This window comes from Dendrobates tinctorius, unplaced genomic scaffold (genome assembly GCF_039654945.1).
Source record: "Dendrobates tinctorius isolate UK_male_01 unplaced genomic scaffold, ASM3965494v1 ptg000468l, whole genome shotgun sequence".
NCBI lineage: Eukaryota > Metazoa > Chordata > Amphibia > Anura > Dendrobatidae > Dendrobates > Dendrobates tinctorius.
The window spans coordinates 190136-213668 of record NW_027362130.1 but is presented as its reverse complement, the minus strand read 5'-3'; the positions used below and the strand labels follow the sequence as shown (position 1 = coordinate 213668).

At 47.0% G+C, this 23533-nt stretch overlaps 1 protein-coding gene across 3 annotated transcripts in view; it reads right to left on the bottom strand.

The window, feature by feature from the left end:
* The window catches only part of CGN (cingulin), a 64797-nt gene that overhangs the window by 5921 nt on the left and 35343 nt on the right, over positions 1 to 23533 (bottom strand). For 2 of the 3 annotated variants that reach the window (XM_073564626.1, XM_073564627.1), the window contains exons 2-21: positions 20364 to 21466; positions 20201 to 20283; positions 20055 to 20124; positions 19830 to 19925; positions 19571 to 19713; positions 19014 to 19152; positions 18512 to 18724; positions 18111 to 18259; positions 10099 to 10240; positions 9804 to 10016; positions 9476 to 9688; positions 9169 to 9375; positions 8798 to 9055; positions 8544 to 8714; positions 8302 to 8463; positions 7743 to 7832; positions 3045 to 3128; positions 2481 to 2599; positions 2221 to 2329; positions 1964 to 2127 (exon numbers count right to left, since the gene is read on the bottom strand). In XM_073564626.1, coding sequence (XP_073420727.1) covers positions 1964 to 2127; positions 2221 to 2329; positions 2481 to 2599; positions 3045 to 3128; positions 7743 to 7832; positions 8302 to 8463; positions 8544 to 8714; positions 8798 to 9055; positions 9169 to 9375; positions 9476 to 9688; positions 9804 to 10016; positions 10099 to 10240; positions 18111 to 18259; positions 18512 to 18724; positions 19014 to 19152; positions 19571 to 19713; positions 19830 to 19925; positions 20055 to 20124; positions 20201 to 20283; positions 20364 to 21455 — 3917 coding nt within the window. In that variant the 5' untranslated portion in view covers positions 21456 to 21466. The remainder of the gene's footprint in view (positions 1 to 1963; positions 2128 to 2220; positions 2330 to 2480; positions 2600 to 3044; positions 3129 to 7742; positions 7833 to 8301; positions 8464 to 8543; positions 8715 to 8797; positions 9056 to 9168; positions 9376 to 9475; positions 9689 to 9803; positions 10017 to 10098; positions 10241 to 18110; positions 18260 to 18511; positions 18725 to 19013; positions 19153 to 19570; positions 19714 to 19829; positions 19926 to 20054; positions 20125 to 20200; positions 20284 to 20363; positions 21467 to 23533) is intronic. The other variant, XM_073564628.1, reaches the window with a different exon arrangement.

The following is a 23533-nucleotide window of genomic DNA, read 5'->3' as shown; positions in this document are numbered from 1 at the left end:
AAGGGACAGGTGACTGCGGGGTCAGTGACTTGTCAGAACCAATATACAGTTGTACTCAAAAGTTTACATACCCCCGCAGAATTTTTGCTTTCTTGTCCTTTTTTCAGAGAATATGAATGATAACACCAAAACATTTTCTCCACTCATGGTTAGTGGTTGGGTGAAACCATTTATTGTCAAACTACTGTGTTTTCTCTTTTTAAATCGCAATGACAACCCAAAACAACCAAATAACCCTGATCAAAAGTTCACATGCCCCATTTCTTAATATCGTGTATTGCCCCCTCTAACATCAATGACAACTTGAAGTCTTTTGTGGTAGTTGTGGATGAGGTTCTTTAATTTCTCAGAAGGTAAAGCGGCCCACTCTTCTTGGCAAAAAGCCTCCAGTTTCTGTAAATTCCTGGGCTGTCTAGCATGAACTGTGTGCTTCAGATCTCCCCAGAGTGGCTCACTGATCTTGAGGCCAGGAGACTGAGATGGCCACTCCAGAACCTTCACTTTGTTCTGCTGTAGCCAATGACAGTTCAACTTGGCCTTGTGTTTTGAATCGTTCTTATGTTGGAAAGTCCAAGTATGTCCCATGCGCAGCGACCGGGCTGATTGCAAATTTGCCTCCAAAATTTGCTGATAACGTGCTGCATTCATCTTTCCTTCAACTTTGACCAAGTTTCCTGTGCCTTTGTAGCTCACACATCCGATAAACATCAGCGATCCACCTCCGTGCTTTACAGTAGGAATAGTGTTCCTTTCATCATAGGTCATAGACCTTTCTCCAAATGTAACGTTTATGGTCGTGGCCAAAAAGTTCAATTTTGGTCTCATCATCACTCCAAATTACCTTGTTCCAGAAGTTTTGAGGCTTGTCTCTGTGCGGTTTTGCATTTCGAAGACAAGATACTTTGTGGCATTTGCGCAGTAATGGCATTCTTCTGGTGACTCGACCAAGCAGCTAATTTGTCTTCAAGTGCTTCCTTATTGTGCATCTTGAAACAGCCACACCGCTAGTTTTCAGAGAGTCCAGTATTTCAGCTGATGTTGTTTGTGGGTTTTTCTTTGCATTCGAACAATTTTCCTGGCAGCTGTGGACAAAATCTTTGTTGGTCTACCTAACCGTGGTTTTGTTTTTACAGAGCCCCCGATTTTCCATTTGTTATCACACCCACAAGATTCCCATTTTGTTTCTCTCACTGAGAGCACTTTATATATTTTAATCACAGTTTGAACGCTGCTGTCTGGCATTATCGATTCCTTGGATATCTTTTAGTATCCCTTTCCTGTTTTATACAGTTCAGCTACCTTTTCCCATAGATCGTTGACAATTCTTTTGCTTTCCCCATGACTCACAATCCACAAACGTCAGTGGCTGGATGAAAGATGCAAGAGTCTGTCTGGATGCCAGAAACAAACTCAGCTTTTATGCACACACACAGTGATTACAAGCAAACAGGTCACAGGTGAGGATGTTACCTTTAGTAGCCATTCAAACCCATTTGTTCAACTTCTGTGCATGATAGGGTATGTGAACTTTTGATCAGGGTGATTTGGATGTTTTGGGTTGTCATTATGATTGAATAAGAAAAAAAACACAGTTTGACAATAAATGGCTTCACCCGACCAATAACCATGAGTGGAGAAAAAGGTTTGGTGTCATTCACATTCTTTGGAAAAAGTCCAAGAAAGCAGAAATTTTGACGGGGTATTTAAACTTTTAACCACAACTGTAGATGAATATGTAATCAGAGCACCACATGAAGACCCCCCTCCCACAGGCAACCTTGGAGCATGAACACATTAACTTAAAACTGAAAATACAGATTACACAACAACCACATCTCTTCAACAGGTAACAGTGTAGTCAGTATAACGGTGCCAACCTGACACTGCTTGTAGTCACTTAGCATAATCCTGCTGACATGGTCACTTTAAGCGGCAGAGACGCTAGGATGTGTGTGGTTCTTACCGGGACTCTTTCTCCATGGATTTTAGGCGACTCTGAAGCTGTTCATTAATCTCATGCTGTTCTTCCAGCTCTCGTTGAGCTTTTTTCTTCAGGCCCTCCAGACGCTCGATCTCCTCCTCAGCCTCATCCACCTGTCTCTTCAGAGCCTTCACCCTCAAGTTGAGCTGAGAAGACAAAATAGAATATAAGTATTGTAACTCAGTTGTGGTGTGAGAGAGCATAATGTTATGGTCACTTAGTATGGATATGTGTCCTGCCTGGTCCTTCTGATCATTGACTTGGAGTCTCTCGTCCTCCAGCTGAATGTTCAGCTCTTTCAGCTTCCTCTCCAGCTTACGGTTTGAGGACTGTATCGTGTTCTTCTCCCTGGGGAAAAAGTTTCACACCATAAGTGGTAACGAATCGAATGATTTCTACCATAACCTTGTGTATCAGGAACTAAAGGGATTCACACTGTGATACGGAAGAGACTCCCTCCATTACTGAGCCAAGCATCATAATCTGGAGATGCCAGTACCTCTCCTCCTGCTGCAAACGCTCTTGGACCTCTTGCAGTTTAGTCTCCAGCTGAGACACACTGGAGTTGGGTTTTTGTTGCCCCTCTATTCCCGACAGACGGTTCTTCAAATCTTTATTCTGAAAGATAAATATTGGCAATTATATCTCACTACAAAAGCAAAGTAATCCGATCACATGGGCGCCATTCCACAAAACGGACTTATGAACAATAACCATGTCCGGCAAAATGTCATTTGTTCTTCCTGTACTTTAAGGGTCACTGACTTCTAATATTATAGTATGGGGAATAATACTCTGGGAGTAGTGACTTATCAGATGACTCTCGCTGGACTGGATCACTGTCTGCATATTACGTAGATATGGGATTGCTCACTTCCAGACATATTACCACATGGAGAGGTGAGGATATCGTACTTGCAACAGATTGACTAGTCATGAATGCAGAACATTTCCTAAGCATTGCTGCAATCTGCAAGTGGAGTCAAGTGCTAACCTTTCAGGTCTAGAAAGGTCACATGCACAGCCACTACAGCTAAAGATGCACAGCCGCTAAAGGCCCCACCTGTCTCTCCAGGGAGATCTTATCACACTCCAGGTCTTGGCGCCTGGTCCTCTCCTGCATCAGCTCTGCTCGTAACTGCTCCATCTGTTGACATGGGACAAATGAAGCATCACCAACATGAAAGGAAGAATTGCCAGGAAAAAATAATAAGGCAAAGAAAAGTTGTGCAGTCTTCTATTATTTACTCTTCCTCCGCAGCCTACCACTTGCCCCTTCATGGTGATGTTCTCCTCCGCAACCCAATTCTTGCCCTCCCTGTGTAACAGAGCACTGTAAGCGCCTACTTTATTTGTCCCTTCCCCGGGACCATCTAGCATACAGGTATAGTATGAAAATTGCTAATAGATGGTTACAAATCTAGAAATAAACCTGGTGAGCTGAATCTGGTATCTGACCAGTTACCAGATGTAAACGTTGTGCTAAGTGTACGGAGCGGATATGGTGTGGTTATAGTTCAGTTGTCCATACTTCTGCTTGCTGTCTTCTGCTGCTTTACCATTTTCGACATATTTTAATGTGCCTGCTAATGCTTTGGTATAATTCATTTGTTGTACTGTATTTAATACTTACTGCTTTATATCCGTGACTGGGGCCTCTCTAGATCATATCAGGTGAAAGGTGCTATATAGATGCAGCCCGGTCTAGTGCCTTTGATCATCTAACCATCCCCTGGTGTGCTGGCCCCAGCTGCCAAATTATCCCAAACCAGCTCCCACAATCCCTCTCTCCTGACCCTGTAGTGTGGACTATATATGTAGTAGTCCCTAAGAGGAAGCACGTAGTGTGGGGTGCAGCACGCAAGCATCCCATAAGCAAAGCATCACAGAAGCTAAGCATCACAGAAGCTAAGCATCACAGAAGCTAAGCATCACAGAAGCTAAGCATCACAGAAGCTAAGCATCACAAAAGCTAAGCATCACAAAAGCTAAGCATCACAAAAGCTAAGCATCACAGAAGCTAAGCATCACAGAAGCTAAGCATCACAGAAGCTAAGCATCACAGAAGCTAAGCATCACAGAAGCTAAGCATCACAGAAGCTAAGCATCACAGAAGCTAAGCATCACAGAAGCTAAGCATCACAGAAGCTAAGCATCAAGAAAACGGCAGTTATCCATGGCAAGGAATCAGGGCAGGAGTCCGGTAACCCACACTTTGCTCTCCCCTTTATCCATGTGCTTTATTTCTATCCTCCTGTGCTCCCTTGCCATCCACATTCACCACCCCATCCCCCCTCCATCACAACTCATACACATCAGCCCTACTATACTTCCCTCTCCCATGTACAGCTCCCATGCACTCCTCACCTTCCTGAGAAACCTCAGCCCATCTTGCCCAAACACATCGCAGAAAAAAACTACTTACAATTCCAACAATTACTTGCTCTTTATCTTCCTATGCCTATTGATTTCAGGGGACATCTCCCCCAACCTTAACCCTTCCCCTACTTCATATCGAAACCATAATAATCTTATTAATATTACTTGCACTCCCTCATCTCCATCTTTTAATTGTGCCCTCTGGAATCCACGGTCTGTTGTAACAAGCTTCCTTTCCTGCGCAACTACTTTCTGAACAACTCTCTTAATCTGTTGGCCCTCACTGAAACCTGGATTCAGGATTCTGACACTCTCTCCTGCTGCCATTTCCTATGGTGGCTTACAATTCTCTCATTCCCCAAGACCCACAGACAGACATGGTGGTGGAGTCGGCATTCTCGGGTCCCCACAATGCACTTTCCAGGTCATTCCCCCAGTTCCATCACTCATATTCCTTTCTTTTGAGGTCCACACCATCAGGCTCTTCCGTCCCCTATCCCTCAAGAGTAGTGGTCATGTACCGGCCCCCAGGCTCACCCACCCACTTCCTTGATCACTTTTCAGCCTGGCTGCCGCACTTCATGTCCTCAGAACTACCAACTCTTATCCTGGGAGACTTCAACATCCCCATTAACAGCCCTGCTTCCACATCTGCATCCCAGCTTCTATCACTAACCACCTCTCTAGGTCTCTCGCAGCTTTCAAGCTCTGAGACTCACAAGGACGGTAACACCCTTGATCTGGTCTTTCTCCGGCTCTGTTCAATCTCTCACCTAAATAACTCACCGCCTCCACTCTCTGACCACAACATTCTCTCCTTCACGCTCAGAAATCCTCACCCACCCCAGCTCACTCCTACCTACCACACAGTCAGAAATCTACAAGCCATTAACCCTCAGACACTTCCAGACTCCCTACACTCATCACTGTTTCCCATCTCCTCTTCTTCCTGTCCTGATCTGGCTGTTCATCACTACAACGACACTCTTAGAAGCACCCTTGACCAAGTAGCTCCCCTCACCCTCAGAACCTTCAAGCACAGAGTAAAACAGACTTCATCCACTTCAAATTTATGTTAAGAACCTATAACGCTGCCCTTCACCTCGCCAAACAGACGTACTTCACCACCCTGATCTCCTCACTAGCCAACAACTCCAAGAAACTTTTTAACACCTTTCACTCCCTCCTCAGGCCGAAAGCACAAGCCCCTATCACAGACATTTGTGCTGATGACCTGGCCTCCCACTTTACAGAAAAAATAGATAATATCAGTCAGGAAATCTGCTCTCATCCACCGAGTACTGTGACTCCCATCCCTTCCGGCATCTCCCCTGGCTCACTCTCCACATTTGATCCCATCAAAGAAGAAGTCTCCAGACTTCTGTCTTCCGACCCCATTCCCTCACATCTCCAGTCTCTCTCTCCAGTCGTCACAACTCCCCCAACAATCTTTAATCTCTCCCTCTCCTCTGGCATTTTCCCATCCTCCTTCAAACACACCATCGTTACTCCATTACTAAAGAAACCCGCTCTTGACCCATCCTGCACAAACAACTACAGACCAGTCTCCAATCTCCCCTTCATCTCTAAACTTTTGGAGTGCCTAGATTACTCCAGCCTTACCCGTTACCTCTCCACTCACTCCCTTCTAGACTCTTCACAGTCCAGCTTCTGCCCCCTACATTCGACTGAAACTGCACTCAAAGTGACCAATGACCTTCTGACAGCAAAACGTAACGGTGACCACTCTCTGCTCATTCTTCTCGACCTATCTGCAGCTTTCGACACTGTTGACCACCATCTCCTACTCTCTAGGCTCCAGTCACTAGGCATTAAGGACACTGCTCGCTCCTGGTTCTCTTCCTATCTTTCTGACTGCTCCTTCAGTGTTTTGTTCTCTGGCTCCACGTCATCTCCACTTCCTCTCGCTGTCAGGGTACCTCAGGGCTCAGTCCTTGGCCCCCCTTCTCTTCTCTCTACACAGCCCCAATTGGACAGACCATCAGCAGATTTGGCTTTCAGTACCATCTTTATGCTGATGACAACTATATACGTCATTCCCTGACCTTACCCCCACTGTACTACAGAATGCCAGTGACTGTCTGTCCGCAGTCTCCAACATCATGGCCCCTCTCTATCTGAAACTCAACTTCTTCTGCTCCCGCCGTCTACTAACCTCCCTAAATCTGACATTTCCCTCTCCGTGGGTAGCACCACAATAACACCCCGGCAGCAGGCGCGCTGTCTGGGTGTTATGTTTGACACCAAACTCTCCTTCACATCCCATATACAATCTCTTGCCCGCTCTTGCCACTTACACCTAAAGAACATCTCTAAAATCCGCCCTTTTCTCACCATGGAAACAAAAACCCTCACTGTAGCATTAATCCACTCCCACCTGGATTATTGCAACGCTCTATTAATTGGCCTCCCCGTTACTCGACTATCCCATATCCAGTCCATACTTAATGCAGCAGCCAGGGTCATCTATCTGACTAATCGGTACTCGGACACGTCCGCTCTTCGCCAGTCCTTACATTGGCTGCCCATTCATTATAGGATCCAATTCAAAGTACTTCACCCACAAAGCTCTCCACAGTGCAGCACCCCCCTACATCTCCTCCATCATTTCTGTCTATCGGCCTAACCGACCGCTGCGCTCTGCAGTGCAAACGACTTTCGACTAACCTCTGCACTAATCCGTACCTCCCACTCCCGACTCCAAGACTTCTCCGGTGCTGCGCCAATCCTCTGGAATGCTCTACCCCAAGAAATTAGGACTGTCCACAATTTGCATAGTTTCAGGCGCTCCCTCAAAACACATTTGTTCAGAGCGGCCTATCACGTTCACTAATCAAAGTCATTCTATGTGTAAGTGCATGTGTAGCCCATTCACTATCTCCATCCATCCCTCAGTCCCTCAAGATGGCTGGACCATAATTGTAAATACACACCGGTACTTTGTATCTCCCCCACCTCATTGTAGATTGAAAGCTCTCACAAGCAGGGTCATCTTATTTTGCTTTAATTATTGTATTGTTAACGTTGTTACTTATGACGTGTGTTTTGAAACTGTTAAACTGTAAAGCGCTGCAGAATATGTTGGCGCTATATAAAGATTATTATAGTTGTCAGCACACAGGACAAAGACCTATATAGCCATTTGCTTGAGTTGAAATGTTGCCATCTCAGTGTATTTGTGAAGGAACAATAAAGGAACTACTTGTGTTTTGGATGCTGTCACCACATGTAGTTACTTCTTGGAGTATTCGGAGGATTAGGGGACTTCCTGTCATGGCATATATGTAAATTTGGACACCACTTGGCTCAGGTTTGTTGCAGTTCAACATGCGTTTTACATTTTGTACTGTGGCAACATTACCTGGTCCCGGCTGCGCTTAACTCGATCAGTGAGGAGCTCTACAGAATTCTTCTCCTCATCGAGCTCCACCTCCAGACGCTTCATCTTGTCCTGTGCAGAAAAACACTGTTCTATAGAGCGGTGTCATCACAATTACAAGGCCAGATCTGGGAGCACAAGTCCCATGTGTAATAGGTACAGGCATACAACTGTATATGGAGGGCCTACTGAATGGCCACTGCACTGGCAGGAAATACTACGTGAAAGGATCACCAAATATTGCTATTCAAAATGATTAATTGTACGGTTACTGCTATGAAACTTAAAAGTGGCCAGTTCTCTTGTTACTCAACTTTAAAATGTAGCTAAAACCTAGATTATAAAGTTACGTTACGCTTTATACAGGAGAGCCAAACAATCCTAATCCCTGATACAAATAAACCCAGCTGAGATACTTTGTGCTGCTGGGGGACACGGCTCTTCACACAATGTAACCTTAGCCTATGATCTCCCACAAGCTCAGCACACTACTCTCCAGAAATCTTCTCCAGTCCTAACCACATTACCCCCTCACACTCACCTCCAGCAATTTCACCTGTCGGGAACGGTCATCTTGGACTTGTTTCTTGGATTCAATATCCTGTTCTAGGCTCTGGAGCCTCTGACTGACCAGCTCCGTGTCCAGCACTGCACTCTCCTTCTCTGCCTGGCTCTCTTGATGAGCTATCTTCAGACGCTGCACCTGAGGATACAGTTAAACATATTATTTATGCACACCCCCTGCTGACATACATCCACAAATGTAGACTGGCGGCGCAGTACCTCTTCCTGCAGCCTGTTGACATTTATCTGTAGTCTCTCTGCTTCAGCTGCTTTTTCCTTGGCTTGCTTTTGAGAGTCACTCATCTCCTTGCGAGCTTTTTCCTTATATTCTTCTAACTGCGCCTGCAAAAGCTCCAGAGAATCCCGGGACTCATGTGACATACTGTCCAGCTGAGAGAAGAGGCAGTGGTCAGGGAAACATTGCTTATATTTCACACCTACTGCACATGCAGTGAATCCCATCTGCCCTTTACCTGCCGGGTCAGTTTATCCATAGACTTGTCCAGGAGCCGCTTCTGATCTTCTAGCTCATTCTTGGTCTTCTTCAGCTGGTCCTTCTGCTTTATCTCCTCCTGGTAACACTCCTGCAGCTCTTCATATTCCAACGTCAGGCGCTTCAAGTTCCTCTGAGCCTCGTCTAGCCTGTTCTCCATTTCTCTCCTCTCTATGGCAAACTCCTGACCCTGGTTTGTGGCTTCTCCGAGAGACTCCTCCATCTTCTTCCGCTCAGACTTGGAGACAAAAAGCAAATAATTCACTACTATATACAGCCTTGTGAAGTTGACTTCTAATACTTCTTCCCCTCAATTAAGCAGGGCACATTGTAAATAAAGGCTACACTCACTTCCATCCTGCCCATTCTATCCTTGAGTCGAGTCTCTGCCCTCTGGAGATCATCACAAAACGTTTTCAGTTCCTTCACCTGAGCCTCCAGTCCTAGGATCTTTCTGCGGAGATCATCATTCTCTTCACGGGTGTCCTGCAGGGTAGTCTCAATCACTTGACGCATGTGCTCTGCATCAGCCTTCTCATCCTCTAGTTTTTTCTTAACCTGAAAATGGAACATTCTACATTAACAACGTCCTCCAGAATCATCATCTTCCTGTCATTTGGTTCCATATCAATCACATAGCATAAACATGGGCAAGCACCTTGAGGAGATCCTCATAATCTCTCTTGGTTTGCTGCAAGTCCCTATTGAATTTTTCACACATTTTTTCTGCCTCACGGTCATGACTAGACGCTTCCTCCTTTAATGCCTTTTTCAGAGCGGATAGCTCCCGGTCTCGCTGGTATAGAGAATCCTCCAGCTGCTCTCTCTCCTGCATTAGAGGCTTTACTTGATCCTGGAACTGCTGCAGCTCCTGCCAAATACAATTGAGACCCACCACCATTAGCCAGGGTCAGAGTTGCAGTCACCAACTATGCTGCCAACTTGCCATACTATGACTTATATCTACCATGTGCACCTCTTCTTACCCTCATGTGCTCATCATACTCTTTCTTGGACTCATGCAGCTCGCGGTTGAACTGTTCGCGCAGTTGTTCTACGTCTTGGTCATGCCCAGACACTTCTTCCTTCAGAGCCCCTTTTAAGGCAGATAGCTCCCTATCCCGCTGGTGTAAAGTCTCATCCAGCCTTTGCTTCTCCTGCATCAGCTGCTTCACCTGCTCCTGAAATCTCTGTAGTTCCTGACGTGGGTAAGGAATTAATCAGAACAAAACCCGATTACAATGTCCCTACCACATTCATAGACTGTACGGTGAAACAGACCTTTCTTGTGACCTCGGCTTCCTCCACATCCACAGAGCCTTTCCTCACTTGGTTCAGCTCACCCTGGACGATGGAGAAACGATTTTTCATCTCATTGAGCTCATCTTCAGACTCCTCCTTCTCAAGCTTCAGCTGTAAAACCCTGAATCAAAGAAATTCATATGAGAGGACCCAAGACTAACCAGTCTACCCAGAACCTTGAGGTGATGACTGCTAACTCATTCCACCACTCATCACAGGCGGAGTTATGGAGAAGTTTTTTCTTTAACGTCAGAGCCGATATTAAATACTCATCACGAAACAAATCACTGACCTCAGGGAGACCAGTCAAAGAAAACACTACGGCAGCCGGCAAAGGTGCTCAATCAGTGAAATCCTAGGTGCAATGCTCCCTGGGAAATACGAATATGCAAATAAAGTCTGTGGAGCCTCATTTAAGAGTCTCAAACATGGGACTAGCCAGATCTTCCTCCAGGGTAGGACCCAGCCAAGGAGTGGCTCCTTTCGGAAACCACCATTACCACCATATTAAGTGGCCCATTAAGTCAATATCCAGCTCTTTACGAGTTTACAGATATGACAAGGGAAATACCAAGGCCAGGTATCCATCCACAGACAGCTGTTTCGGGGTGTTGCCTCTCATCAGTGTGGAGTAGGATTCTGGCTAGGTGGGAGCAATGCCTAGTAGACCAACATCACAAAACAATCACTGACCTCAGGGAGACCAGTCAAAGAAAACACTGCGGCAGCCGGCAAAGGCGCTCAATCAGTGAAATCCTAGGTGCAATGCTCCCTGGGAAATACGAATATGCAAATAAAGTCCGTGGAGCCTCATTTAAGAGTCTCAAACACGGGACTAGCCAGATCTTCCTCCAGGGAGACTCAGACTCTTAAATGAGGCTCCACGGACTTTATTTGCATATTCGTATTTCCCAGGGAGCATTGCACCTAGAATTTCACTGATTGAGCGCCTTTGCCAGCTGCCGCAGTGTTTTGACTGGTCTCCCTGAGGTCAGTGATTGTTTCGTGATGTTGGTCTACTAGGCATTGCTCCCACCTAGCCAGAATCCTACTCCACACTGATGAGGGGCAACACCCCGAAACAGCTGTCTGTGGATGGATACCTGGCCTTGGTATTTCCCTGGTCATATCTGTAAACTTGTAAAGAGCTGGATATTGACTTAAAGGGCCACTTAATATGGTGGTAATGGTGGTTTCCAAAAGGAGCCACCCCTTGGCTGGGTCCTTCCCTGGAGGAAGATCTGGCTAGTCCCGTGTTTGAGACTCTTAAATGAGGCTCCACGGACTTTATTTGCATATTGATATTAAATACTCGGCATCTTCGGTGTGGACTCTCGGAAAGCCCTACTTACCATGTCATTACGTAGCATTATGTACTGGTTAGTGGATTGTCCCGACAAATGGATGTAATCGTACAACTTAGTGACCAAGGGGGACAAAGAAGCTGTACACATAGCACAAACTAGTCACCCCTTAACCCCTTCCAACACTTACCTGCAGGATGCTACAATGTCCTCCACCTCTGGCATCTTACTACATTTATCAGACAATGTAAGATAGTGGTCAGGCTCATGAATGTTTAAGTACCTTCACTCATGACACCCTCAGATGCTAACTTGCACGATAAACAGAATGGAAAAAAAAAAACAAAAAAAAAAACCTTATTTATTTTGCCTCCAACTTTAAAAAAAAAAAAAAAAAAAAAATTGGTTAACCTTTATCTACAGCAAAGTGGGATCAATTAATCAACTCATCCTGTGAAAAACGAACTCAGCGAAAATGAAAAATTGTAAAGTTCTGGCTCTCGGAGTAAAAGTGACAAAACCAAATTTATATAAATAAAGTGAATGAGTTTTAGTTTGAAAGTATAGAAATGAATAAGTATCACTGTAGTCGCACTGATGCCACAGAATGGCTTCGTTACTCACCGGTAACTGTGTTTCTCGGAACCCATGACAGCACCACGGAGAGAGAGGGGGTCCGCCCATCAAGGACAGGAACCTACAGATAAAAAGGCGGCACCTCTCCTCCGCCCCCAGTTGGTTACAGAGCATCAGAGGGTCTCCCAGTTAGTTAACAACAAAAGTATATACATAACGTTATAATATTGCATATTATGGAGAAGCACCGTGTCTAACAAAAAACACTCTACACACATTAAACCGTGCTCACCGCACACGTGAAATGGGGGGGGGGGGGAATAAGCGGGTGCTGTCATGGGTTCCGAGAAACAGTTATCGGTGAGTAACTAAGCTATTCTCTCTCACCCATGACAGCACCACGGAGAGAATTTCAGAGATTGGTAGCTTAGGGAGGGACCACTGCCTGAAGGACCCTTCTCCCGAAGGTCAGGTCAGACACAGAGGCTAGATCTAGTTGATAGTGCCTGAAAAAGGTCGAAGGTGATGACCAGGTGGCTGCCTTACAGATCTGTTCTATCGATACCTCTGATTTTTCTGCCCATGAGGTCGCCATTGCCCTTGTAGAGTGAGCTTTTAAACCCTCCGGGATGGTATTCCCACTGGATGAGTATGCCAGGGCAATAGCATCCCTTATCCACCTTGCTAAGGTTCTCTTGGACGCTTTGAGTCCCTTCCGTGGCCCCTGGAAACACACAAAGAGACCCTTCTTTCCTATATTCCTTGGTGGCCTCTAAGTATCGAACTAGGCACCTCTTCACATCTAGGGTGTGAAATCTCTCCTCTCCCCTATTCTTAGGGTTTGGGCAGAAGGAAGGAATGACTACCTCTTGGGACCTATGAAAATGTGTCGCCACCTTGGGTAGGTACGCCGGGTCAGGTTTCAGTATGACTATCGTCTAGGATTTTAGTGAACGGGGGTATTGCTGACAAAGCCTGAATATCGCTCACTCTGCGAGCAGATGTTAGGGTCACTAGAAGTACCGTCTTTAATTATAGGATTTTTAGGGGTACCGACTGGATGGGTTCAAATGGGGCCCCCGTTAGTGCAGATAACACTAGGTTTAGATCCCATGATGGTAATTTCTGGGCGATTATTGGTCTAGACCTGGCTGCGGCTCTCATGAACCGTGCTACCCAAGGGTTGCCTGCCACATCTTGGTTATAAAGGGCACCTAGAGCCGCTATCTGTACCTTCAACGTACTGGTCGCCAACCCCTGTTCTAGCCCCTTTTGCAGAAACTCAAGAATTTTTTTCAACCTGAACTCCATCCTGAACCCTTGCCCCGGTGCTGGACAGAAATTTCCTCCAAGTTCTCCCGTAGGCCCTGGTTGTTATTGGCTTCCTACTTTTTTGTAGAGTGGAGATCAGGTTTTCTGAGAACCCCCTCCCCCTTAGCAGTGTCCTTTCAAATTCCATGCTGTTAAATGGAGGTTCACTGCTCGAGGGTGTAGCACGGGACCTTGGGAGAGAAGGTCGAGGAGATCCGGTAGAACCCAGGGGTCGGTTATTGATCGTATTCTCAGCCAGGAGAACCAGGTTCTTTTTGGCCAGAACGGGGCTATTAGTATCATTCTTGCCCCGTCTTCTCTGACTTTCCTTATGACCGCCGGGATGAGAATGGGCGGCGGAAAGGCATACATTAGGCCCTGTTTCCATGGGAGCATAAATGCATCCAGGGCCCGGGGGTTTCAGGAACAGAAAGCTTTTACTTTCTTGTTTCTGTAGTCGGCAAACATCCATGTCTGGGGTTCCCCACATTTTTACAATCTGTAGAAAAATGGACTGTTTTAGAACCCACTCCCCTTGATGTAGCTGGGTGCGACTCAGGAAGTCCGCTCTCTGGTTTTCTGCCCCTCGTATGTGTAGTGCAGCGAGGGATAGTAGGTTTTCCTCGGCTAACGTGAATATTTCAGAGGATGTATTTAGTGTTCGGGACCTGGTTCCCCCCCTGATGGTTTATATAGGCCACCATCACCAGATTGTCCGAAAATATCCGGACATGATGGCCCCGTAGTACCGTCTGGAAGTGTGTTAGGGCATAGTGTACTGCTAATAGTTCTTTTTGGTTCGAGGAGGCTTCTAGTTCCTGAGCTCCCCATTCCCCCTGAGCCACTCTGTTGCTCATATGTGCTCCCCATCCCTTGGGACTGGCATCCGTGGTGATTACGTGTGTGATTTTTATCACCCAGGGAACCCCTTTGGATAGGTTGTCTCTGTTCCCCCACCAAGCTAGGGAATGAATAGTTTTGGAGTCTAGTGTGACGTGACCCTCCAAGTGACCTCCTAATGCCGACTGGTTGGCCAATACATCCCATTGGAGATCTCTTGTATGTATCTGTGCCCACTGCATCGCTGGCAGACAGGCGGAGAGGGACCCTAACAGGGACATTGCTTTCCTTAATGTCATGGAAGGGTTCTGCATTGCTCTTGATACCATCTGAACAATCTTTTCTTTTTTGTGGTCTGGGAGGTAACACTCCTGGGTGTTTAAGTCCAGTGTCAGGCCTAGGAACTCCTGAACTTGTTTGGGCTCCAGCCTTGATTTTTTTAGGTTTAGAAGCCAGCCCAGATTTTGTTGAGTGTCTATCACTCTGTCTCTCTGTTCCCGGCATCTTTGGGCCAGGTTGCTCGCAATTAAAAAGTCGTCCAGATATGGGACTATTAGAATATCTTGTTCTCTCAGGTGCGCCATCATCTCTGCCACTAGCTTTGTGAAAACTCGCGGGGCTACAGAAATTCCAAATGGCAGGGCCCTGTATTGGAACTCTCTCACTTCGCCTCCTTTGGAGACCGCCAGTCTTAGGTATTTCCGGGAGTCTTGCGGATGGGGACATGATAATACGCATCGCTGAGGTCTAATACTATCATGAAGCAATGTGGGGAGAGAATTTTGATGGTTGACTTGATCGACTCCATTTTGAATTTTTTGTTTTTGACATAATCGTTTAGTTTCTTTAGATTTATTATTGTCCGGAAGGTACCGTCTGATTTGGTTACTAGAAAGAGAGGCGAGTAGAACCCTCTGCCTTTCTCCCGTGGGGGAACCTCCTGGAGGACTCTCTTGTTTAATAGACTTAAGACCTCTTTTTCGAGGGCTTCTTGTTCCGCTACCGATCTTAGTGGGGGTACCACGTATTTTTGAGGGGGGAGAGAGAGAAAGTCTATCCTTAGCCCTGATCCTATCAGATTTAATAACCAGGGGTTGTTTGATATACTCCTCCAGGCTGGTAGAAAAAAACTTAGTCTCCCTCCCACCCTGGGCAAACAGTCACTTGGGTTTTTTTGTCTCGGGACGGGTTACTGAAGAACCCCCTGTCCCTTCTCCTGTCGTCCCATTTTTGCTCTCTCAGGGGTCTCCTCTGAAAAAACTTTTTGTTTCGAAAGGACCTCTTAAAGCCTGTAGGGCCCACGTTTGGGAATCCCTTATTTTTATCCCCTGCCTTTTGGAGGATGTCATCCAATATTTCACCGAATAGGAATTTCCCTTCACAAGGGACGGCGCATAGCTTCATCTTAGCCTAGTTTCACATTAGCGTTTATGGCCGCAGCGTCGGTCTGCGCACGGCCGTCGCTAAGCCCCGCCTCTGCCGGTAGCTCCGCCTACGGACGCATGACGCTGCATGCATCCTGCGTCCCCAATCTTTAGCACTGGGGACGCAGGCCGTGTGCAGTATGCATTTGGCGGCGCATGCACGAAATTGCAACCTGTTGCATTTGGCGCTGGCCGGCAAAGCGTCAAAAGGATGCATGCGCCGTCAAACGCATAGTGCGCAAGGCCTGCGTCCCCAGTGCTAAAGATAGGGGACGCAGGACGCATGCAGCGTCATGCGTCTGTAGGCGGAGCTACAGGTGGAGATGCGGCAGGGGCGGGGCTTAGCGGCAGCCGTGCGCAGCCCGACGCTGTGGCCGTAAACGCTAATGTGAAACTAGCCTTAGTCTGTAAGTCCCCTGGCCAGCATTTAAGCCACAGCGTTCTACGGGCTGCCGCTTTGGAGTACAACCTAACTGAGTCAGCTGATGAGTCGGCTAAGAAAGCCGACGCTCCTCTTATGACTGGAATGGATTCCAGGATCTTCTCCCTGGGTGTACCTTCCCTTATTTGCCTCTCTAATCGGTCCACCCATACCATGAGGGCTCTGGAGGTACAAGTTGCCGCTATGGCTAGCCTAAGGTTTCCTCCTGCTGACTCCCAAGTGCCTTTGAGGAAGGTGTCAGCTTTTTTATCTAACGGGTCCTTTAGGAGTACCCATATCCTCAAAGGGGAGTGCAAATTTCTTCGAGGCTTTAGCAACCGCCATGTCTAGCTTGAGGGCTTTGTCCCAGGACGTGGATGCTTCCTCGTCAAATGGGTATTTCCTTTTAAGAGAGGGAACCGTGGAGTTTTTCCTATCTGGTCTCTCCCATTCTTTATCAGGCCCTGTACGTTCTCGTTTAATGGGAATAAACGTCTCTTCTGGCCCAGTCCCCCGAACATTATGTCCTGGACTGATCTATCGGGCCGAGGGTCTGCTACCCCCATGGTAGATCTTATTGCCTTTACTAACATATCTACCTCATCCAGGGGGAAACAATGACGACCCTCTCTCTTCATGCGAGGATGACGAGTCGGTGTCTGAAGTATGGGAGTTAATTTCCCCTGACGTTGAGGCCTCTGACTGGGAGCCTACTACTGTGTCCCTCTTTTTCCCCCCTCCCTTTTTGTTTTAGGGATGAAAGGGCGCTCTGAAACTCCGAACGGATTACTGCTCTTAGATCTGAGGCGTAATCCGGGGTTTCCTCACAGAGAACCTCCTGTATGCAGGAGTCGCAGAGTTTTTTATCCCAGGAAGCTGGTTTTTACAGGTGGGGCATTCCCTGTTCTTTGTTTTTTCTTTCTTCTTTCCCTAATAAGGGAAAGAAGTCTATTAAAATGGGGAACATTCACGTAGCTCACTTACCCCGAATGCGCGGTTGCAGGTACCGGTTCGGGAGGCGGATTCAGATCCCTCACGGGTTGATCCAAGGAAGGTGACTTGCTCCTCGCAGTCGATTTGCTGCGCTGCGTGGAGTGGCTGCTGGACCGGCCCTCGCATCCGTCCTTATCTTTTTGTCGGCGATGGTGGTGTTGCCTGTGCAGCTGCATTGGCTGCTCCTCGTGCTAGTCGCTGTCCTCCATGCTCACAGGACGCTTCCAGCATGGAGCAGCTCCAGGCCTCTCTTTGAATTTCCCGGCCGTGACGTCACCACCTCCTTCCAGCCTGCACCGCTGTGCCCCGAGGAGCGCGCAGTGCGCATGTGCCGACCGCAGGGACCCGGAAGTTGTTGGTTCATTTCCAGGGCAGCTCCATCTTGGTACACCTTAGTACCACGGCGCTGCCCGCGCGTATACCGGCGTCCCCCAGCCCTATTCTCCTATCCGGAGCGGCGGCTCAGTCCTCTCCCGCCCGCTCACCCTGTACAGCCCCTCGGCTACAGCGGTGGTGGCTTCAGGTACCGACCCCGCCGCGACAGGGGCCTCCCCGCTGTCAGCCTGCGAACGGGACGGCCCTGGACTTCCTCTTCTTATCCGGTAAGCTGCCGCTGCTTGGTTCCACGGGTCACCCGTCAAGGACAGGAATCCAACTGGGGGCGGAGGAGAGGTGCCGCCTTTTTATCTGTAGGTTCCTGTCCTTGATGGTCGGACCCCCTCTCTCCGTGGTGCTGTCATGGGTGAGAGAGAAAATTAGCACTTGATCAACTACATGGTGAATGACACAGAATTTAGTGTGAAATGATATTTACAGAAAAATTCTATACATTCCAAAACAAAGTAGTTGAAAAATACAAATCGCCCTGCAACAAAAGCCCTCAGACCGCTATATCTATGGAAGAAATAAAAGTTATGGCTTTCAGAATGTGTTGCCGAAAAAACTGAAATAAAGAAAAATTACTATATGCTGGTGTTGAAATGATAACAGAAAAAAATACATGTTTGTTTTTATGCTTGGTCAACAGCGAGCCAAGTTAAAGTTATTTTCTATCTGCATTCTGGAAGCCATGGATTACAGACCTTATACTGGGTCTCTGCCCATCCCCTTTGTCATACTCACTCCTCTTTTGTTTTGCGGAGGTCCTCTTTATTTTTCTGGAACATTTCCTTCCATTGGTTGATTTCCTCGCTGCTTTCCTCCAGTTCTCGCTGCAAGTTCCTCACAACCTGATTTATTTTCTGTCGTTCAGACTCCAGGCTCAGCTGGTCCTGGGGGAAGCAATATATGTGACTACTCTTCCAGACATTGGACTGATACAGCCCAACTGACAGGTGATCCACAGAACACTCAAAAATGAGAGAAGAGAAAGGAAAATGGAGATAGATGTAGAATGAGGGTTCATGTATAGATGGCAGGGAGCAGAGGGTGAGCAGACACATGGCTGTGAAGTGCGCATAGCCATCTGCAGCAGAACAAGCCATACATAGACTGGAAGGTGTGTCCCTGGCACTTTCTGGTACCTGGGATACGTTGTCCATATTTTTCCTTAGTTGCTTCACGTCGTTCTGATACTGCTCCCTGACGCGCTCCAGCTCTTGGTCATGATTGGCCACCTCCTCTTTCAGCACCCCCTTCAGGGCTGTCAGTTCCCGCTCTTTCTGTCTCAGTAGATCATCCTGCCTGTGCCGAATCTGCAGAACTGCATCCAACTCTTCCTGCATTTCTTGCAGCTCCTAAAGGGGCGGAGGAAGTTTGGTGCAACCTGACACATGCAGATGGGAATTTCATATTGATGGGCCTGATTAGACCCGTCAAGGCCTGGAAAACAAGGGGTTGCTCATCTTATCCACTCAGGTCATGGGGACAGTTTTCAGGACATCTGGAGGTGACCCAAGTGCTCAGAACATTAATAACAATGCACAGGCTCTGTTTTAACCAGCAATGTAAAACAGGCAGCTCAAGCAAGCCAAGTTCTGCCATAGAATAGCTAAGAAGAAAGGGGCACCGGGAGACATACGTTACCTTAAGCAGAGAGTGCTTGTCGCCGGTGGCTCCCTTTAAACGCATTTGGTTCACCTCTTCCTTTGCATCTTGAAATTTCCCTTCCAGGGATCTCAATTTAGTTTCCACCTGTTCTTTACTCATCCGCACTTCAATCAACCTGTGCAAGAGAGAAAATTGATTATACAGCCAAATACAGAGACTGCAGCAGTAGGAAGTATGGGGGATAGTGCTACACCAAGTGCATCCAACCAAAAATTAAACCTATATGATTAGCTCATGCAATATCCAGCATGAGCTAATGACCTGTACTACACTTGTTGAGCGTACAGGTGGCGCCACAGACTATTTTCGGGGAGACATTTGTATTCCCAGCCATGAGCTGTTTTTTTTCTCTACTGCATAAAATCTTTATCACAAGAGGTTATAAATTGACTTGTACAGTGAACTGAACCCATCTCAGAAGCTGTAAATGCCTCATTCCCACATTGGCAGGTTTATTTAGGACATTATTAGAAAGATATCTGGCTCCTCTCTCATTTACATGCAAAGGAAAGACTACAGACTCCAGGACTTACTCCTGAGACATGGAGTTCAGTTCATTCTTTTTCTTTTCTAGAAGTTCCTTTAGCTTCCTACATTCTTCTACAGACTCCTCCAGCTGAATCTCCAGTCTCTGAGTTGAGGTCTTTGGATGAGAAGCTTCCAGCCTCATTCTTTGCTATGAGTAGATAAATAAGAATATTTAAGAGTCGATGAGGAACTTTCAGACTATGTGTATTCATTTGCAAGTCTCCAAAGCCAGGACGACTAGTGAGGGCCCAGTTCAACTATCACCTTCATTTCATCGTCCAGCTGCTGCTTAAGTTCAGACACTCTCCTCTCCAAGTCTTTCTGAGAGTCCACGATCCTGGTGTTATCTCCTGGGGAGGCCTACAGAGATATCACCAATGTTACCAAAAGTAGTGGCCACCATGGCAGCTAACCTTCATTTTGTAGCCACTTCTAAACAAATCGGCCGTAGTTCAAAAGGAAAATCCTCCTGGATTCTCAAAAACTTACTTGGAAGGACTGAAGCTTTTCCAGGAGGAGACTGGTCTTTTTCCGGAGAAAGGCATCACTCTCATTAGACCTAAGTTCAAGAAATGCATTTAGCATAGATACTTCTGAGGCCATGTATCATGGAGTAAAAAGACAGAAGTACAGACCCATCACGAAGGATGCTGTAAACCATCTCACGAGTGGGGTCATCTTGTTGCTGGCCCTTCAGAAGATCTGGCGTGCTCTTCAACTAGTGACAAAAAAGAAAAACCATCAGTTAGCCACAGAGAACGGTAAGTATAAAGACATTGGCACAACAATTTGTGATACCTGCAGCTCTGACGGTACTGTTCTCTGCCGAGATTGAGGCAATGGCTCTTCCAGAGTCTGTGCCAACCATTCTTTAGTCAGCAGGGTCTTGTTGACACCTTCCCTTTCTAGGGAGGCTCTATCAAACGCCTGGTTATCTTGGCGATGACTCAGCTGTACTCTCCTTTCTGTGGTCTGCACTTCTCTGTAGTCTGTGGTGTCCTGCTGAGACTTCCGTCCGTCCAAGCTTTGTGATCGCTTCCGCTCATCTTTCATGGCCTGGCTCCTTCTTGCTGTCCGTCCCCTCATCTGGACCGGATTGTCAAATTTATTGATTAGCGAGTCCACAGAGGAAAGCGGCTTAGTGTCTATGTCTTCACTTGGCAGCTTTGGCGATGTCGATGTTGGGAAGCCGTTCCTCCTCTCTAGTGAACAGGAGAAGGAGGTAGGTTGTTGACTAGTTGCCGGCTTATATTTACCCGTTGTAACCTCCCCATTGCCTGTCTTCTTCAGGCTTCCACGGCTGCCTGATGATTGGGAGTATGTAGTGTCGAGGGTGGAGGATCGTTCACTATAGTGTCCATCGTAGCCATAGGAGTCCTCCTGTTCTGCATCTAGTAAAGAGCCATGGGACTGGGACCTCCTGAGCTCCTCCCGGCGTGCCGGCTGTAGTGCTCGTGGCTTGCTGCGAGGTCTGGATATTTGCTCCTCATCTGAGGTACTGCTGTACTGTGAGCCAGTTTGGTGGTATGTCCTACTGCTATAAGGGTTGGCTGGCATTTCTAACTCTGAACTGACAGACTGGACGGTCTGGCTCGCTCTGGTGCTGAGTCCCTGGTACTCAGGTGTGGAGTTAGATGAGGCATTTCCATAGGCGTTGTTCGTTTTTATTTGAACCCCATATGAAGATTTAGTTTTGTCTCCACTGTTGAGAACTACAAAAGGCTGTCCGTCTATGCCCTGGACCCGGATAGCCACCCCGTAGGAGTCTTGCTTGGACCTTATACTCTTTGGCTTCCTGTTCTCTTTCAGGTCATCAATAAAACGTATCTGAACACCCTGGCCCACGGGTAAGTGCTGCTCGGCCATTTCTCCATGAACACGTCTTTCCATTCATCAAACAACTGGAAAAGAAAAAAAACATAAGACAGTGAGAACCTAGGAAAATACTACAAGCCCCTCTTTCCATGAAAATATCAGTTGATGTTTTCTGAGGACTGAGGAAAATTTATGATCTTCATTAGCACAATCTTTGTCTGCGGACAAACGTTACCTGCTCTGTCTGGTACTTCATCGGAAACAGAGGAATGCGACACATTAGAAAATGCAGAAATACTCCAGATGCAACAGCAACATAACAAAGGCCGAGAGGTGCAGCTTCACCCCTAGCATTATGGCTGCTGGATGGGGGGAGTAGCTCAGTCTGGCCACAAACCGGGTGTGCTACATTTTTCCCTGATCGTATTTCTACTGCCTGCAATCTGGCGTGTTTTACAGGTGCATTCTCAGGATTCCCACATTGTGCACAGTCATACACCAAAATGAGTGTGCATTGTGGTTCATTTCTCTTCCATCATGTCACCCTCGCCTGCCTGGGCTTCGCAGAACACCACTGACTGATATAGTAAATGTGTTCTCCCCTCCAATGCTGCTGCGTGGGGCATTTTATGCGTTTTTCATTATTCCGCTCTTATATAGCTCCCCCTATGGTTGGTCACAGGGTGAAACAAGTGCAATGTCATGACAATAAACAAGGCGAGCGGTAATGATCGCTGCACTACATTCTGCTGCATCAGTCCAGATTCCTCAGCTCATTACACGACCCAGTTGTTTTCATGAGGCCTGATCAGTGAACGGCTGGCTGCAGAGATTTCCATATAACTGTGCAGTACAGGGGACTGCACGGCTGCCGGCAGGAGATAACATTCTGCCCACTTAATACATGAAGTCATCTTTCTGCTCCCATCACGTAGCTTGTGCTAGAAAATAAATGATGACTGCATCTTAGAACAAGCAGGTGGCACAATGGGGCCACGCCTGCGGAGCGAAGCAGCACCCAACCCTGCACACCGTGACATGTGTACGGAGAATTGGTGCAGATCTGTGGCAACAAAGTAATGGAGAAGTCCTATGGAAGCGCCACTGTCTGTGGACATGCAATGGACAGGTCAGGGGCGGATATTGGGGAGCCGCTGCAAGTACATGACCCACTTTTATACTTTTAAGTCCATCATTTTCCAGCACAAACTTCCCATGCATGGGGTATACCAGAGGTTCCCAATGTGCAGCTCGGTGCATTAGCTCCAGGTATAGCAAACAGGTATGAAGAGCACATCTCAAAATGGTGATCTTTGTGAGTAGCCCTGCACAGAAGAGCAGAAGTGGATGCACATCTACTGGTCTTGAGGGTTTAGAAATTATTTAGGTATGGTACGCTGTAGAGCGGATGATACTACCAGTCAGAGGAGCTGCTTGAAGCTGGATGTGACATTGTGATGGGAGAATGCGGAATAGGGGTATTGTGGGAACCCCTGGATCTTGGTATACTGCTTTGGGGTGATTTATGTTGAAATGCTTTGGTTATCATTATATCCATAATGGGGCTTTGGTTGCCACTACTGTGAGGGGGCAAGAGCTGGATGTGGTTCGCAACCCTCTCTCAGAGCTGTATGTGGCTCTCTCAGAGCTGAATGTGGCTCTCAAGGTCAGAAAGGTTGAGGACCACTGGTGTATACAATCACCCGGTTCCTCTAGGCAGCAGAATATGGTAAAGTTGCAGTACAGGGAACACCATGCACGAGCCTCCGAAAAGCCAGCTTACTCCTAACCAAGGTGTCTGCTGAATGAATACTTTTTGGACAATCTGAATAATCTTGGGTATGATCTATGGCCATCCCGGGTATTTTACCCTAAAAGTGGCATTGGGAGGAGACATGGGCAGAACGCTCTAGATTTCACAGGGATTGCAAATGGCATCTACTACAGCAAAAATGTCCATTAATATCGCACTGCAGAACGCAGCACATTCTTCTTGTGTGAACAAGCCTTTCAGGGTGTGCTTCACCATGGACTATACAAATACATATTACAGTAGCAGCGTTTCACCAAATCTCATCAACACCCACAAAAAAACCAAAAGAATATCCCAGTGGAAATTACACAATAATTGAGGCAGATTACGGCAAATGGCA